Source organism: Dasypus novemcinctus, chromosome 7, assembly GCF_030445035.2.
Source record: "Dasypus novemcinctus isolate mDasNov1 chromosome 7, mDasNov1.1.hap2, whole genome shotgun sequence".
NCBI classification, from domain to species: Eukaryota; Metazoa; Chordata; class Mammalia; order Cingulata; family Dasypodidae; genus Dasypus; species Dasypus novemcinctus.
The window spans coordinates 39,416,200-39,432,510 of NC_080679.1; the positions used below are offsets into that span (position 1 = coordinate 39,416,200).

The following is a 16,311-nucleotide window of genomic DNA, read 5'->3' on the forward strand; positions in this document are numbered from 1 at the left end:
TCAAATAAATGTACATATATTAAAGCCACCTGCATCCCCCTGTATTTCACTCCTCTGAATTAGAGGTAAAGCTTGAAAGATGAATCCTGAATAAAGGGTAGGGGGGGTGGATATTCACTATGCAGTGTTTGTGCTCTGTCTCTCTCGGTGTCTCGGTCTCTTTGTTGTTTTTCCTTTCCCGCCCCCCCCCCCCCCCATTGTCTGCTCTCTCTGTCTATTCATTGTGTGTTCTTCTGTGTCTGTTGTAGTCTCGGTAGGCGGCTCTGGGAACCCATACTGGGACCTTCCGGAGTGGGAGAGAGGTGATCATTCTCTTGCGCCATGTCAGCTCCCTAGTTCGTTGCATCTCTTATTGTCTCTTTTCTGTGTCTCTGTGTTGCATCATCTTGCTGCGTCAGCTCTCCATGTGGGCGGCATCACTCCTGGGCTGCACTCCTGTGTGGCGGCACCCCTTGTGCGGGGGGCACTCCTTGTGTACGGCAGCACTCTGTGTGGGCCAGCTCAACCCACAGGCCAGGAGGCCCTGGGTATTGAACCCTGGACCTCCTATATGGTAGGTGGAAGCTCTCTCAGTTGAACCACATCTGCTTCCTGTCTCTCTGTTCTTAATTCTTACGTTGAGTAAGGAGGCTATTCTTATCCTAACACAAGCATCATTAGCAATCACTGGGATACAGCAAATCTCTTTTCATTGACCAAGATGATTAGTACTATGAAAAAGAGAAATCTGATAGCTTCTCTCTGTCAGCATAAAATTAGAACATGACCTTGTCCTGAGAAATACCATCTAGTAATATTTTCCATAACTTCCACATAGTGATGATCTAATAAGAATCTAAAAGTAATTAATCGGCTCTCTTTTGGCCAACCAAAACCTTATTCAAATACACATTTTTATCAGGATTCTAAGGGAGCCATAAACTGGGGCATTTTGAAAAACTGGGATATAATCCAGTGCATGATCTGATCAAGGTTCAGTGGTAATAATAAATTGGGACTATTAAAACTGGGAATCATGCCAACATTTTATTTTGCCCAAACCACAGGACCTAGCAAATTCTGCTGCAAAAGACAGGGATATTCAGTGACGAGTAAGGCCATGCTGAATTAATCACTTGTATGTAATCATGCCAAAACATGGGTGTTTTCAACAGTTTAAACAGTGCGAAAGTTTCAGTTCTGTAAATAATTAATTATTGAGAGTCACTTGGTAAATTAAAGAAATCAGCCCTCTGGTTTCTTTAATAAAACATACACTCTTTTTAAGATACAATAATGACAAAGTCCTATCAATTCGTTTGTAGCTGTATGTATGTATTTAGGCGTGATATGTATGTAGGTAACAACTAAAATATTAATTTAAAATGTAATAACTTCCTTTTCCTTCTTCGAATACAATAAGCATCTTCATTTTTCAACATGAACAAATGTTGGATAAACTCTAGCCTTATTCTGGATTTCATTTCAATTTCCAGTAACATAAAAATCCCCTATAATTAAATAAAACGCTGAGAGGTTGGGAATAGATTTTCACCCACTTGTATTCTAAAACTATAAATGGTTTCTGAATGTTTTTATTTCTCTAAGATGCATTTCGTTTATGTGGGGAACTTGCAGCTGCATAATTAAATCTTGGTTTGCCAAATATCAAAAACACATGTATTGATTTAAACTAAGGGAACCGGCCACAAGCAGTGCAGCTGATAAGGCAAGGGAGAAGCCTCTGCAGTTTTTGGAAGATTTCCTAAAAGGAAAGAAAACTAAGAACCTTGAATTCAGTCACTGAAACCGATTAACGTTCCTAAATCTTAGCTTCACTCTCACTTAGACATTCTGTTCAGGCCAGTTGTTGAAAACAAGAGCCATATGCTTTTTTACTTCTCAGTGCTCAAGCTTGGAGAGGTTGTCTCTTTTTTCCCTATTTCCGCATGTATCCTACTAAGACTCTAAGAAGATCTTCAAAGATAGTGTTTCATTAACACAGTAAACAAGCTCCCTTGCAAATTAAAGTGTGACACGGTATAAGAATAGATAGAGGGAAACGGACTTTGGCCCAGTGGTTAGGGCGTCCGTCTACCACATGGGAGGCCCACGGTTCAAACCCCGGGCCTCCTTGACCCGTGTGGAGCTGGCCCATGCGCAGTGCTGATGCGCGCAAGGAGTGCCTTGCCACACAGGGGTGTCCCCCGCGAAGGGGAGCCCCATGCGCAAGGAGTGCACCCATAAGGACAGCCACCCAGCACGAAAAAAAGTGCAGCCTGCTGAGGAATGGCGCTGCCCACACTTCCCGTGCCGCTGACGACAACAGAAGCAGACAAAGAAACAAGACGCAGCAAAAAGACACAGAAAACAGACAACCAGGGGAGGGGAGGGGAATTAAATAAATAAAAAAATAAATCTTTAAAAAAAAAAAAAAGAATAGATAGAAGATCTTGGAGAGCATAGCTCATGTATTACTAACCTCTATTTTTTTTTTCAATTTCAGTAAGTGGCTTCATTTAGTGAAATTTTAGTTCATGGCCAGTAATATGGGACTTCAAGGGAAGACTGCCATTGGTGTCAACATAGAATTTTCCCCCAGTCCAATAATCCTAAATAAACAGGGAAATGCATTTTCCTTTAACCAATCTCCACCTGATTTCTGAGACAGGATTAATGATAAAAATTCAATATGCATGTAGATAGGCATTTCATAGATCCAAGCATCTGGCTGGTTTTACACTTTGCAGAAGGTCATAAACTTAAGTTAAAGTATTAGAATTGAACAAAGAAAAATGTGTTTACTGTCTTAAGATGATCTCTTGCTTTCAGCTCATGATACTAATTTACATAATCTGAATGTTTGGAAAATCCTAATTTATCTTGCTAAAAGATTCCAGGAAAAATAATCTTTAATATTGCATTCATTCTTCTGGCAAAGGATAGGAGTCTTTGGAACTAATGTTTTATTATGGCCAATTTCACTGAAGCATGAACAGAATGACCAGCTTATTTAAAGCAGGACTTTATTGCAATGAACTGTTTGACTTGTGTCAGGACAGGGCACATCACCAGTTCAGGAAATCAAATATGAGACCAAGAAAATCCTACCACATAATCTTGAGCAAGAAACTTGTTTTTTGCTCAGAAAAGAATGGTGCATACATTACCACAAACAAATGCTGTGGCAGGTTCAAGAAAAGGCCACTCCAGGAAATTCAAAGTAGATGCTTCTATTATATATACTTACACATTTCTCAGACTCTAAGGCCTTCGAAGGACTTTAAGATAATTTAAGGACAAATGTAGCATAAGTGACATGCAAGATTATTTCAGATGGTATGAGGCTTAATGTGCTTAATTCATAAATTAACTTAGACATGGCTATATATTTATATAATAATATATTTGTAATGTATAAATATAATTAGCACAATGAAGATAATATATCAATGACTGATGTTTATGAAACTCTGACCTAATCCAATACTTATCTGATGCACTAATCCTCTCTAAATGTAGCTTCATCTTAGACATTTTCAGTGTCAACAGACTCACTGCCTCATAAGACACTGTAATTGTTAGGATGGTTTCTCTTCTATTAAGCCGAAAGTTATCTGTCTTGAAAGAATTCCTCATTTGAATCTGTATGAAAATGAAGGCTATTCCATATGTGATCTGAGCAGTGAAAAATAGGAATTACCGTTTCCTCCCTTGTTTTGCACATAAATTTCCAGTAATGTAGTCTAGAACTGGATTAAGGTTTTGGCAGGCGTATCCTCATGCTGACTCATGCTAACCTTACTCTCAATGAAAACAATCAGGCAAATTTTTTCATATATTTGGTATTAAGTCAAACCTTCCATATCCTGTGTTTATATAGTTCAATTTTTGACCTAAAATCAAGACTTAATATTTATTCTTACTAAGTTTCTTTATGTTTGATTCAATCCATTGTTCTAGATGATTCTGTCATCAGGTATATATTATCAAACAGGCAGCTTAGCAGTATTCACAACCTGATCAGTAGGTTACCATCATCGATGGCAACGCACAGCAGGCCAGTGTTGAAAATAAATTTTCATGAAAAACTTTATTCTTGCAAGTTTATATTGAAGGAATGTAGGTTAGCAATCTTTGGGTACAGTTTTTCAAATAGTTAAAATCCTTCTAGTGTTATGTCATGTGGTTTAGTTTTCTCTACCATATCCATAAGGATATCAAGAGATAAGGCAATTTTGATGTCCAAGTATATTACCCTCATTTTTTTTTGAAGTCTAGAGATTAGACCAGGGTTTTTCCACCTTTACACTACTGACATTTGGGCCAAATAATTTATTGTTGATAGCCTGTGCATTGAAGAATGTGTAACAGCATTTGCTGGGCTCTCAACAGTAGATGCCAGTAGCAAACCACTCCCCTCTTTCAGTTGTGACAAGTGAAAATGTCTCCAGATATAGCCAAATGACCCTAGAAGGAAACAGTCCCTTAAAGAAAGCACCATTCTAGACTCTAAAGTAGTCCCCCAATCTAATCTAATAACCTAATCATCCAGGTTTAGCTTTTTTCACCTTTTTATAGCTATAGCTATGAATAAACTATTCATATACAGCACAAAAACAGCTCCACATAAGGAATTAGATGTGAAAATAAATTAAAATGATATATGAAAATCATACAAAGTGAGAGGAAAGGAGAGGGATAATATAATCCTAGACTTTATAATCCTAGGGTAAAATGCTTACAAAGAAATTAAACCTGATTTAAGAGGTAATCTATAAAAATTTAGTGTTTGGATGCTCATCCAAGTTATTATTTGGAACAATAAAATACTGGAAACAAATAAATGTTCAATACAGAAGATAAATATTGATCTCACAGAATTTTAGGCAGTCATCAAAAAATGACATGTTAAACATCTTTAATAATGTGGGGAAATGCTCTAATGAAATGCTATGGGAAAAAAAGCAAGGGAGAACTGGAAGACCCACCAAGGGCACTAGGTGTGCAACAGTCCCTCTCTGATCCCAAACAAAAGTGGCTCCAGAGATGGGCCCTAGGTTGTGAGTTAGTTCTCTATCCAGCAACCAGAATCATCTTTTCAAACAGAAATCTGGTCATGTCATTTGACTACTTAAAAAGCCTCCAGGATGGCCTAGAAAGATGTGGGACTCTCTTTTTCCCAGAAAAACAGCTAGAGGACAGGCAGAAATGGCCTGAAAAAAGAATCTTCTAGGGTTTAGGACACCAGGGGAAGGCTGGACAATACCCAGAAGAGAAAGGGGCAAAGGAAAAGAATTGCAACAGCAAAACTGTGAGCCTCTACCCTATAGGCACTTTTGTTGTTTCTTGAATTATTATTTGTTTTTTACCTTCTACCTTGGAAGGCAAGTTTGGTTTTAAAAGCCTAGACTTTAGGGGGCACCCGGATTTGAACAGGGACCTCTTGATCTGTAGTCAAATGTTCTACCCCTGGCACTTTTGAATTCTCAGGCCTTGGGTTCGCAGCTAAGACAAAGGGGCCTCCCAGGGATTTCACCTCCCTAGGAAATGGGAGAGAGAGGGACACAGCCTAAGGCTGACTCAGCTTTTGACCAACACATTTGGTCTGCTGTGTCCCAGGAACCCTTCCAGGCCAGGTGGGATTGTACCACTGTTTGCCTTGGGAACCATCAAGGGACTAAGGAGATCCAACCCTCTCCAATCTTCCTCTCTACTGACCGAGAGTGGTTGTTGAAGATGCAGAGGGGAGTGGAATTATTCCCTACCTGGGAAAAGGGAGAGGGCAGCCAGCAAAGGTTGGAGAATACCTCTGAGAAAGTTTGCTTTCTAAAGAACCAGATCGGGTTAAACCAAGATCAAAGAAAAGCAGTAACACCCAGACTTCTGCTACTAAATTCCTATGAAGGGGGCAAAATTGAACAAGTGAGTTAACTCACAGATGCCTAGACATCAGCAAAAAATTGCAAGCCATACTAAGAAATGGAAGAAATGGCCTAAGAAAAGGAATATATAGAAGTCCCAGAGGAGAAGCGGTATTTGAGAAAACTAATCACCAAAATGCACACAAATTTCCAAAATCCAAATAATGAGTTGAAAGACAATATGGCTTAAGTGATAAAAGGTATCAAGATGACACTGAGCAAGCACAAGGATGAACTTGAAAACCTGAATAGAAGAGCAACAGAGCTCATGGGAATGACAGACACAAAGGTGAGATAAAAAACACATTAGAGGCATACAACAGCAGACTTGAAATGAGAGAAGAAAGAATAAATGATATAGAAGACAGAACAACTGAAATTGAAGAGAGAAAAGAATAGAAAATATTGAGCATGGGCTCAGGGAGTTGAATGATAACATGAACAAAACAACATATGGGTCATGGGAGTTGCAAAAGGAGAAGAGAAGGGAAGAGGGGCAGAAAGAGGATTTGAGGAAAGAATGACTGAAAATTTCCCAACTCTTATGAAAGAAATTAACTTAAATGTCCAAGAAGCACAGCGTACCCTAATCAGAATAAATGCAAATAGACCTACTCTAAGACCATACTACTCAGAAGGTCAAACATCAAAGATAAAGGTAAAATTCTGAGAACTGAAAAGGAGAAGCAAACCATCACATACAAGGGACACCCAGTAAGACTTAGGGCAGATTTCTCATCAGAAACCATGGAGGCAAGAAGACAGTGGTATGATACAATTAGGTCACTGAAAGAGAAAAACTGACAGCTGAGAATTCTTTATCCAGAAAAATTGACCTCAGATACGAAGGTGAGTTTGAAACGTTCACAAACGAACAGAAACTAAAAGAGTTTGTAAAAAAGAATCCACTTTTGTAGTAAATTTTAAATGGAGCCTTACAGCCTGAAAGAAAAAGACAGGAGAGAGAGGCTTTAGGAAGTATAGAAGACAATAGCAGAAAGGATAACAAAAAGAGTAAAAAGACAGATAAAAATAAGATATGATATATTGCGGCGGCTTGCTCGGTCGGTAGAGGTGGGGTCTGGCTGCGGACGAGGGGTCGGTCCCGCTTGGGACGAGGGGTCGGTCCGGCAGCAGACGAGGGATTGGTCTCACAAGGGGTTGTGCGGTTCGGCTGACGGGGTCGCCCGGCAAAGCCGGCGACGAAGGGGTCGCCCGGAGAAGCAGGCGATGAATTGGGGACAAGGGAGGCCAGGCCCTTGTCGGGGGCTCTCAGGACTGGAGGGCGCACGGCAGAAGAACTACCGCGGAGACAAGGTAAACACGCAAGTCCACTTTATTGAGGGAGAGGCAACAGTTTTATAGGGACTGGGGAAGGCTGATTGGTCAAAGCCACGCCCTGTTCTGATTGGTTGCCGGCAAAAGGTCAGTGGGCGGTACTGGACGGGGGAGGGGTGGTGGTTAGGGATTGGCTGTCGCTGTTGCTGGGGGAAGGGGCAGGGTTTAGGGATTGGTGGCTGCTGTTGCTGGGGTGGAGGGCAGACTTGAGTTTCCCGCCCACGCCTGGCTGTTGCTGCTGTCGGGGGAGGGGAAAAGGGCAGACTGGATTTTTCCGCCCACGCCTGGCTGTTGCTGCTGTCGGGGGAGGGGAAAAGGGCAGACTGGATTTTTCCGCCCTGCGCCTGCGCAGGGAGAAAAAAGGCATCGTGTGGTGCTATCTGGGAGGAGGGGCGGCCGCGGAAGCATGGCTGCCGAGAAGGGGAGACCCGAGGGCACTCTGCGCCCATGCCGAGCTCCCCTCAGGGGTGGCGGTGAGTCCGACCAGCCACCCTAGCCTACTGCGGCCGCTCCCCCTCCAGGCCAGCAAACCACACTTCAGCCCGAGGGGTGACCGCAATATATGAAAAGAAAAGAATAAAATGGTGAAGGTAAATAAATGCATTTACAGAAATGTCATGGAATGTGAATGGATTAGAGTCCCCAATCAAAAGATACAGCCTGACAGAATGGATTTTTAAAAAACAGCCAACCATATGCTACCTATAAGAGACTCATGTAGATCCACAGATGCAAACTGAAACTGCAAGGTTGGAGTAAGATACGCCATGCCAACAGTAACCAAAAAAGAGCAGGGGTAGTTAAACTAATATCAGACAATGGAGACTCTAAATGCAAAAAATTTACAAAAGATACAGAAGGCCAATATAAATCAATAAAAGGGACATTACACCAGGGAGAAATAACAGTCATAAATATCTATGCACCTAACCAGGGTACCTCAAAACACACGAGGCAAACTCTGACAAAAATGAAGGGACAGGTATCTTTACAATAATAGTTGGAGGCTTCAACATACCACTCACATCATTAGACAGAACAACTAGACAGAAGATCAGTAGGGAAACAGAACTTGAACAATATGGTAAATGAGCTAGACCTAACAGACATATTCAAAATGTTGTACCCAAACTCAGCAGGTCACACATTTTTCTCAAGTGCCCATGTATCTTTCTTCAGGATAGACTACATGTTAGGTTGTAGGGCAGGTCTCAGTAAATATAAAAAGATTGAAAGTATACAAATCACCTTAGATCACAATGGAATGAAATTGGAAATCAATAATAAAGAGGTAAAATCACAAATGTGTGGAGGCTAAATAACATATTCCTAAATAATCAGTGAGTCAAAGTAGAAATTGCAAGTAAAATAAGTAAATATATTGAGATGGATAAAAAACGAGAATACAACTTAACAAAACATAAGGGCTACAGTGAAAGTAGTGGTGAGAGGGAAATTTATAGCCTAAATGCCTGTATTAAAAAAGAAGAAAGAGCTCAAATCAAGATTTAACTGAACAACTGGTGAAAGTAGAAAAAGAATGGCAAACCATTCCCAAAACAAGCAGAAGGAAAGAAATAATAAAGATTAGAGTAGAAACAAATTAAATTGAGAACAACAACGACAACAAAAAACAACAGAGAAAATTGACAAAACCAAAAGCTGGTTCTTTGACAAGACTAGTAAAATTGACAAACCCTTAGCTAGACTAACGAAGAAAAAAAGAGAGAAGATGCAAATAAATAAAATCAGAAATTAAAGGGGTGGAGTTACAGCTGAACCCACAGAAATAAAAAGGATTGTAAGAGGATATTATGAGAAACTGCATGCCAACAAACTAAACAAGCTAGATGAAATGACAAATTCCTAGAAACACACAATGTACACTGACACTACAAGAAATATAAGACCTTAACAAATCAATCACATTTAATGAGACTGAATTACTCATTAAAAATTTCCCAACAAAGAAAACTCCAGGACTAGATGGCATCACAAATGAATTCTACCAAGCATTTCAAGAAGAATTAACTAACCAATCCTGCTTAAAACCTTCCAAAAAATTGAAGAGCAGGGTAAGTTACCCAATACATTTTATGAAGCCATCATCACTCTAATACTAAAGCCTGATAAAAACACTACAAGAAAAGAAAATTAGGACCAATCTCTCTAGTGAACATAGAAGTAAAAATTCTAAACAAAATACTTGCAAATAGAATCCAAAAGCATATCAAAAGACTTATCCACCACAACTAAGTAGGATTTATCCTGGTATGCAAGGGTGGTTCAATATAAGAAAACCAATTAGCATAATACACCACATTAACAAATTGAAGGAAAAAGAAAAACAAAACACATGATCATCTCAATGGATGGAGAAAAGGCATTTGACAAAATCCAGCCTCCTTTCTTGGTAAAAACACTTCAGAAGATAGGCATAGAAGGAAAATTCCTCAATATGATAAAAGCCATTATGTGAAAACCCTACATCCAACATCATCCTCAATGGAGAACGGTTGAAAGCTTTCCTTCTACTATCAGGAACAATACAAGGATGCCCATTGTCACCACTGTTATTCAATATTGTGTTAGAAGTTCTAGCTAGAGCAATTAGACAAGAAAAGAAAATCAAAGGTATGGAAATAGGAAAAGAGGAAGTAAAATTCTTAGTATTTTGGATGACATGATCCTATATTTAGAAAATTCTGAAATGCCTACAACAAAGCTACTTGAGCTAAAAATGAATTCAGCAAAGTGGCAGGATACAAGATCAACATGCAAAAACCAGCAATGTTTCTGTACACTAGTATTGAACAAACTGAAGAAGATATCAGGGAAAAAATTCAATTCACAATAGCAACAAAAAAACTCAAATACCTAGGAATTTAACCAAGGAAGTGTAGGATGTATATGCAGAAAACTATAAAACAATGCTAAAAGAAATCAATGAAGGCCTAAAGATATGGAAAGACATTACGTGTTCATGGATTGGAAGACTAAATATCATGAAGATGTCAATACTACCCAAACTGATTTATAGATTCAATGCAATACCAATCAAAATTCCAACAGTCTACTTTACAGAAATAGAAAAGGCAATTACCAAATTCATTTGGAAGGGAAAGTGCATCCAAATGGCCAAAAGCATTCTAAAAAAGAAGAGCGAAGTGGGAGGAATTTCACTGCCTGATCTTGAAACATATTACAAAGTACAGTGGTTAAAGAGCATAGTACTAGCATAAATATAGGTACATTGATCAGTGGGATAGAATTCAGAGTCTAGAAATAAACCCTCACCTCTATGGCCAACTGGTTTTTGACAAACTTACAAAAGCCATGTTAACAGGACAAAACAGTCTCTTCAACAAATGGTGGTAGGAGTACTGGATATCCATAACCAAAAGAACAAAAGAGTATCCCTATCTCACTCCCTATACAAGAGTCAACTCAAAATAGATCAAAGACCTAAATATAAAAGCCTGGACCATAAAATTACTAGAAGAAAATGTAAGGAAACATCTTAAAGACCTTGTGGTATGTGGTAGTTTCTTGAACTTTACGCTCAAAAGCATGTGCAACAAAAGAAAAAAATAGATAAATGGGGACCTCCTCAAAATTAAACACTTTTGCACCTTACAATCCTTTGTGAAAAGGGTGAAAAGACAGCCAACTCAATGGGAAAACGTATTTGGAAATCGCATATCAGTCAGGGTTTAATAGCCATTACATATAAAGAGATGCTACAACTCAACAATAAAAAGGCAAACAACCCAAGTAAAAAATGGGCAAAAGACTTGAGTAGACATTTGCCCAAAGAAGAAATACAAATGGCAAAAAAAAAACACAAAAACAACCCATGAAAATATATTCAACATCACTAGCGATTAGGGAAATGCAAATAAAAGCTAAGAGATATCATTTCACACCTATTAGAATGGCCACTATTAAAAAGACAGTAAACTACAAATGTTGGAGAGGATGTGGAGAGATAGGAACACTTATTCACTGGTGGTGGGAATGTAGAATGGTATAGTCACTTGGAGGACTGTTTGGCATTCCTAAATAAGTTGAATATAGATTTGCCACACGACCTGGTAATATGACTACTGTGTACTGGGTATATACCCAGAAGAACTGAAAGAAGTGATACACACAGATATCTGCACACTGACATTCACAGTGGCGTTATTCACTGTTGTTTATACACATGATGGAATATTGTGTACCTGTAAGAAGAAATGAAGTTATAAAGCATATGGCAACTTGGATGAATCTGGAGGACCTCATGTTGAGTGAAGCAAGCCAGACACAAAAGGACAAATACTGTATGATTGCGCTACTATGAACTAAATATATTGTGTAAGCTCATGGAGTTAATAACTTGATATGGGTCACCAGAAAATAGAATGAGGTTAGAAAATGGAAAGCTGAGGGTTAACTTGTGCAGAATTTTTTTGTTAAAAAGGATGTGTGTTAATGTTTGGAAATGAATAAAAATGGTGAAAGCACAACATAATGTTTGTAATTAGCAGTACTAGTTTAAGGCTATGACAGTAGTTTAGAGGGCCTAAGGACATGTATATTCCTAAAAGGAAAGTGAAAAAACATAACATGGAATATATAGTATAGTAATATTGCATGTTAAATATGAATATGGGTAAAATTACACTTATTAGACCATTTTTCTTTGAAACTGTATTAATATATGTTAATACTACAAGAATTAATATCAGAGGAAAAAAACATTATGCTAAATGAAAGAAACCAGACACAAAGTACTATATATCGTATGATTCCATTTATGTAAAAGTAAATATAAATCAATTTATAAAGATGAAATTAGATCAGTGGCTACCTAAGGTTGATGAAAAATAGAAGAATTAAGAGGTGACTGTTAAAGGACACAGGTTTTTCTTTTTGAAGTAATGAAATTGTTCTAAAATCTTTTGTGGTGATGAATACACAATTTTGTGATTATACTAAAAGTCATTGATTATACTCTTTGGATAGATTGTATGGTGTATGAATATATGTCAATAAAACTGCATAATAAATAAGTAATTGTGCAAGAATAGCCAGAAATAGCAGTAGGGGAAGCATAGAGAGATCGTGAGGTAAAGAATTTTCTTGTTTGTTGTTTCTTTGTTTTTTATTATTATTATTCATATAATGAAATGCTCTAATGATGATTGAAGTGATAAATGCACAACTATGTGATTAAATCAAATACCACTGATTGTAAACTTTGGATGAATTGTATGCTTTATTAATATTTATCAATAAAATTGATTTGTTAAAAAAAAGTAAGTTATATATGTAGTATGGGCACCAAGTTTGCAAATAAAACATATGAATGAAAAAAAAATCAGAGAAATATTAACAGTGGTTATGGAATGATGCCGGATTTTATACTTTTCAATATTTCCAAAATTTTCTTAATGAACTTGTATACTATTATAAGTTTTGTGTGCATATACGTAGTGAGTACTGGAGAAAAGTGACCCAAATTGCTTCAGGTTGTTGAGCCCTGGCAAGGGTTCCTCACTTTTTTATGTAAGAGCATGCCAGCAAGGCAGGATGCTCCAAGGGCATATAAGATAGCTAGCAGTATTTTTTAGACTGGGACACTCAGCTGTCCTTGGGGAAAAAAATCCCTGTATCATTTTTCATAAAATAAGAATGGTTTACTCTAATGTTCCAACCAAATACTGTTCCTTTAAGTCAGTGAGTCTTCAACTTTAGAATACCAAAAACTTACCTTGGGCTTCCTAATTAAATACAGATTCTTGGTCGCCAAATTCCAAGATTCTGATTCTGCAAGTCTAGTTATAAGGCTGAGAAATCATCATTTTAAAAAACACTCCTCAAATGATTCATTCTGATGCAGGTGGTCCTTAAACCACATGTTTAGAAACACTGATAAAAGAAGCCTTGTGGCTTTATTTGGATGTGGGTTGTTTTTGCCTGTATTTTAGGTTATTTCTTCTTGGTTACATACCAAAGAGAGTTAATATAGGCTTACAGTAGTGTCCTGTAAATTGGCTCACTGGGGAAAAAACAACCCCAATTTATTGCAATTGCCATTTTCTGTGCTGTGAATACTCCCCCATGGCCAATTTCAAGTTACCAGTAGTTTAACCAATAACTCAAAAAATTCTTGAAAATTTAACAATTGACTCTTAGTAGAAAGTATGAGGTGACTACAGCATTATCCAAGATGCATTTTATTTAATTGTTTAAATCTTTTAAAACGGGGTTATGTTAATGAAAATCTATTTTATAGATGACTCCTAGATGAAAGAAGCAAGTGTTAGGATGGTTGAATCATTTTAAGAGAACAATAATCAAATGTACAGGATAAAAAGACAACACTGTGAGATTTTATACACTATTTCTTATTTTATATTTTTCCCATGACCATGACACAAAGAGCACTTGCTGTGGTCTTTAAGAGTTATGAATTGGTTTCCTATGGATGATGGAAAGCTAAGGAATGGGACTCCTGGGTTGGGTAAATGCCAAATGTTCAGCCTCCACCTTCACCTTCCATGGCGCTCATGCCCTGAGGTGCTGAAATGTCCTTGGTCATTAATTTTATATCACCCAACCATAAAATCAACTCCTGTAACATCTTCCCCTGGCACATGATTGAGACAATGTTGTCTCCAGGAAACCCATATCAGATGTGTTTTATGTGTTCACATATGGGAAGTGCCATAAGTGGAAGCTAATAGTATAGTTCTTTCAATATTTTGCCCAGACATACTCTAAGAAAATTGGATCCGATATCTACACAGCCAAAACATAAGTCCCTCGGGTGCCGGTTTCCTGAAGTCAAAACCAGAATGGAAATGAGCTGTTACTTAAAGAATACCCACCTTATTTTATGGGTTATCAATTTTTCTGGCTGGCATACAGTTCCCAAGCAACTAAGATTTTTTATTCTTTAAAAAATTTTTTCCATCTCCAAGCAAGAACTGAGTTGACATAAATAAACAAACAAATAAATAAAGTGAAGTCTAAATTCTAGCAAATAACTCAGTTCCCTGAAGGTGAGGTATGGGATAAGGAAAGTGAAGTCAGGGAGAGTAAAGGTCTATAATATAGTTTTACTACATATATATATCTTTGCTATTATATGCATTAAATTCTTAGCCTGAATTACATTTTACATTAATTACTTTTACTGAATCTTGGTCTATGATGGTGAATTCATCTTTCTTGTCTTCGGGGCAGCTTTGTCAGGTAAATAGTTGACAAAAATGTAAAGCCCTTGATTTCCTTTTAACTGCTCTGCTAACCCTAGGACTGAGCTTATCAACCTCTCAAAAATGAGAAAGGACTAAACAGGTTTTTTTCCTATTATTGATAAAGTCAGCCTTCTCAATAGGAATAGAATACAAGATGAGGTCAAAAGGTAGAAAACACAATAAATAGACATGATTTTCTCAGTGTACATACTCAAGTATTAAAATGAACATAAGAACTGATTCTTTTAAAACTATATGAACTGATGTAAATAATAAGTATCCAGCTTCATTAGTAACTGGATAAAACTGGTTTAATGCATAATGAAGTCAGAATCAAATAATATCTTAGTTTTATGATAATCTCAATCTCTCTCCAAGCTTCATTTAGTTGTAAAGGGGAAGAATTTTAAAAAGAAATATGAATATACAGTTATGTTTCAAAATCGGAGATTTATACATCCCCTTTGGATAACTGCCAGAGTTAATATCAAAGACAAGTGAAGGACCTCTTGTCCAAATGGAATGTCAAGTTCCTCCAACAGGAGAATTCAGACCTTCCAAACTGTCACTATTTCAGTAAATGACACTGTCCCTTTAACAGATGGGCTATATACTTTTCAGCTTGCTGATTGTCTAATAAAAGACACTGGGTTTTTAAAAATGAAGTACATGTGCTTCTCAAATTTCAGTACTGAAATGGTTTTAGCAGTATAGAATTAAGGAGGCATACAACAGCTTGGCAAAAATTAAAAACAGACTATGGGAATTTAATATTTCTAAACATCATTATCAAAATAACCTTTAACAAAACATTCATCTTTTAAATCATAGGAAAAATATGTATGGATAAAGTCACAATAGTGGACAGCATATTATGGAATTATAAATATTGATAAAATAAAAACATGAGGTTAATTTTTTTTCAAAACATAATAAAAATTCCACAGAAAAACAGGTACCTTTTATATCAGGTGCCTTTCTTTTGATATCAGTTGACCTCCAAGCTTTTTCAAATAAAATTGTTCTAGTTGACTGTTGCACAGACAATGAACTCCACTAAAAAAAGGAGCTCAGCATTTTTGCTCACCTTTCACGCTCTTTCATTTTTTCCAGCTCCTCTTCTCTCAGTTCACCATGCTTCGGAGCACCTTTCTGCTCAGCCTTTCCACCCTTATCATCTTTCTTCTTTCCAAATCTAGTGAAACATGAAGGATAAGATATCTGTTAACAATAATCATGTGCCTTTGTGGTTATACTGAAATATATCTAAGATGAACTCATTAAGCCATAGCTTTTAATTTTAAGTAATACAAGATAATTTTGCATAAAATGCAAGTAAAATAAGATAGTGAAAGTAGAAAAATATTACTCCATCTCCTTCCTTCCTTCCTTTCTTTCTTCCTTCCTCCCTCCCTTCCTTCCCTCCTCTTAAATATTGATTGTGCAGCAAGCACAAAATTGTGATCAAGAGGCTAATAATTTCTAACCATCAATTCAATAGAGAGTAAAAAAACTGAATGGTTACACTTTAATATCTAACTAACTGATTTCCTAAGGAGGACTTCATAGTTTCAGAAGGCATTGACAGTTAAGGTTAAAATCACAGGATTATAAAATGATGGCACTGCCAGGGACCTTATGAAACACATAGTCCAATACTCTCATTTTACAAATGAGGAGCCAAAATAAAGACAAAGACCAACCAGTGGGGTCAGGCTAGGGTGGGATTAGAACCTGTGTCACCTCCAATGCAGTACTCTTTCCAGAACACCACATTCACTCTCTCATGTAGCCCAGACTTCCCAAGTCAGCCAGAGGTT

At 37.4% G+C, this 16,311-nt stretch overlaps 1 protein-coding gene across 6 annotated transcripts in view; it reads right to left on the reverse strand.

Moving 5' to 3' along the window:
- The window catches only part of PARD3B (par-3 family cell polarity regulator beta), a 1,119,500-nt gene that overhangs the window by 191,031 nt on the left and 912,158 nt on the right, over positions 1–16,311 (reverse strand). For all 6 annotated transcript variants that reach the window (XM_058300305.2, XM_058300306.2, XM_058300307.2 and 3 more), the window contains one exon: positions 15,579–15,686. In XM_058300305.2, the coding sequence (XP_058156288.1) occupies positions 15,579–15,686 (108 nt within the window). The remainder of the gene's footprint in view (positions 1–15,578; positions 15,687–16,311) is intronic.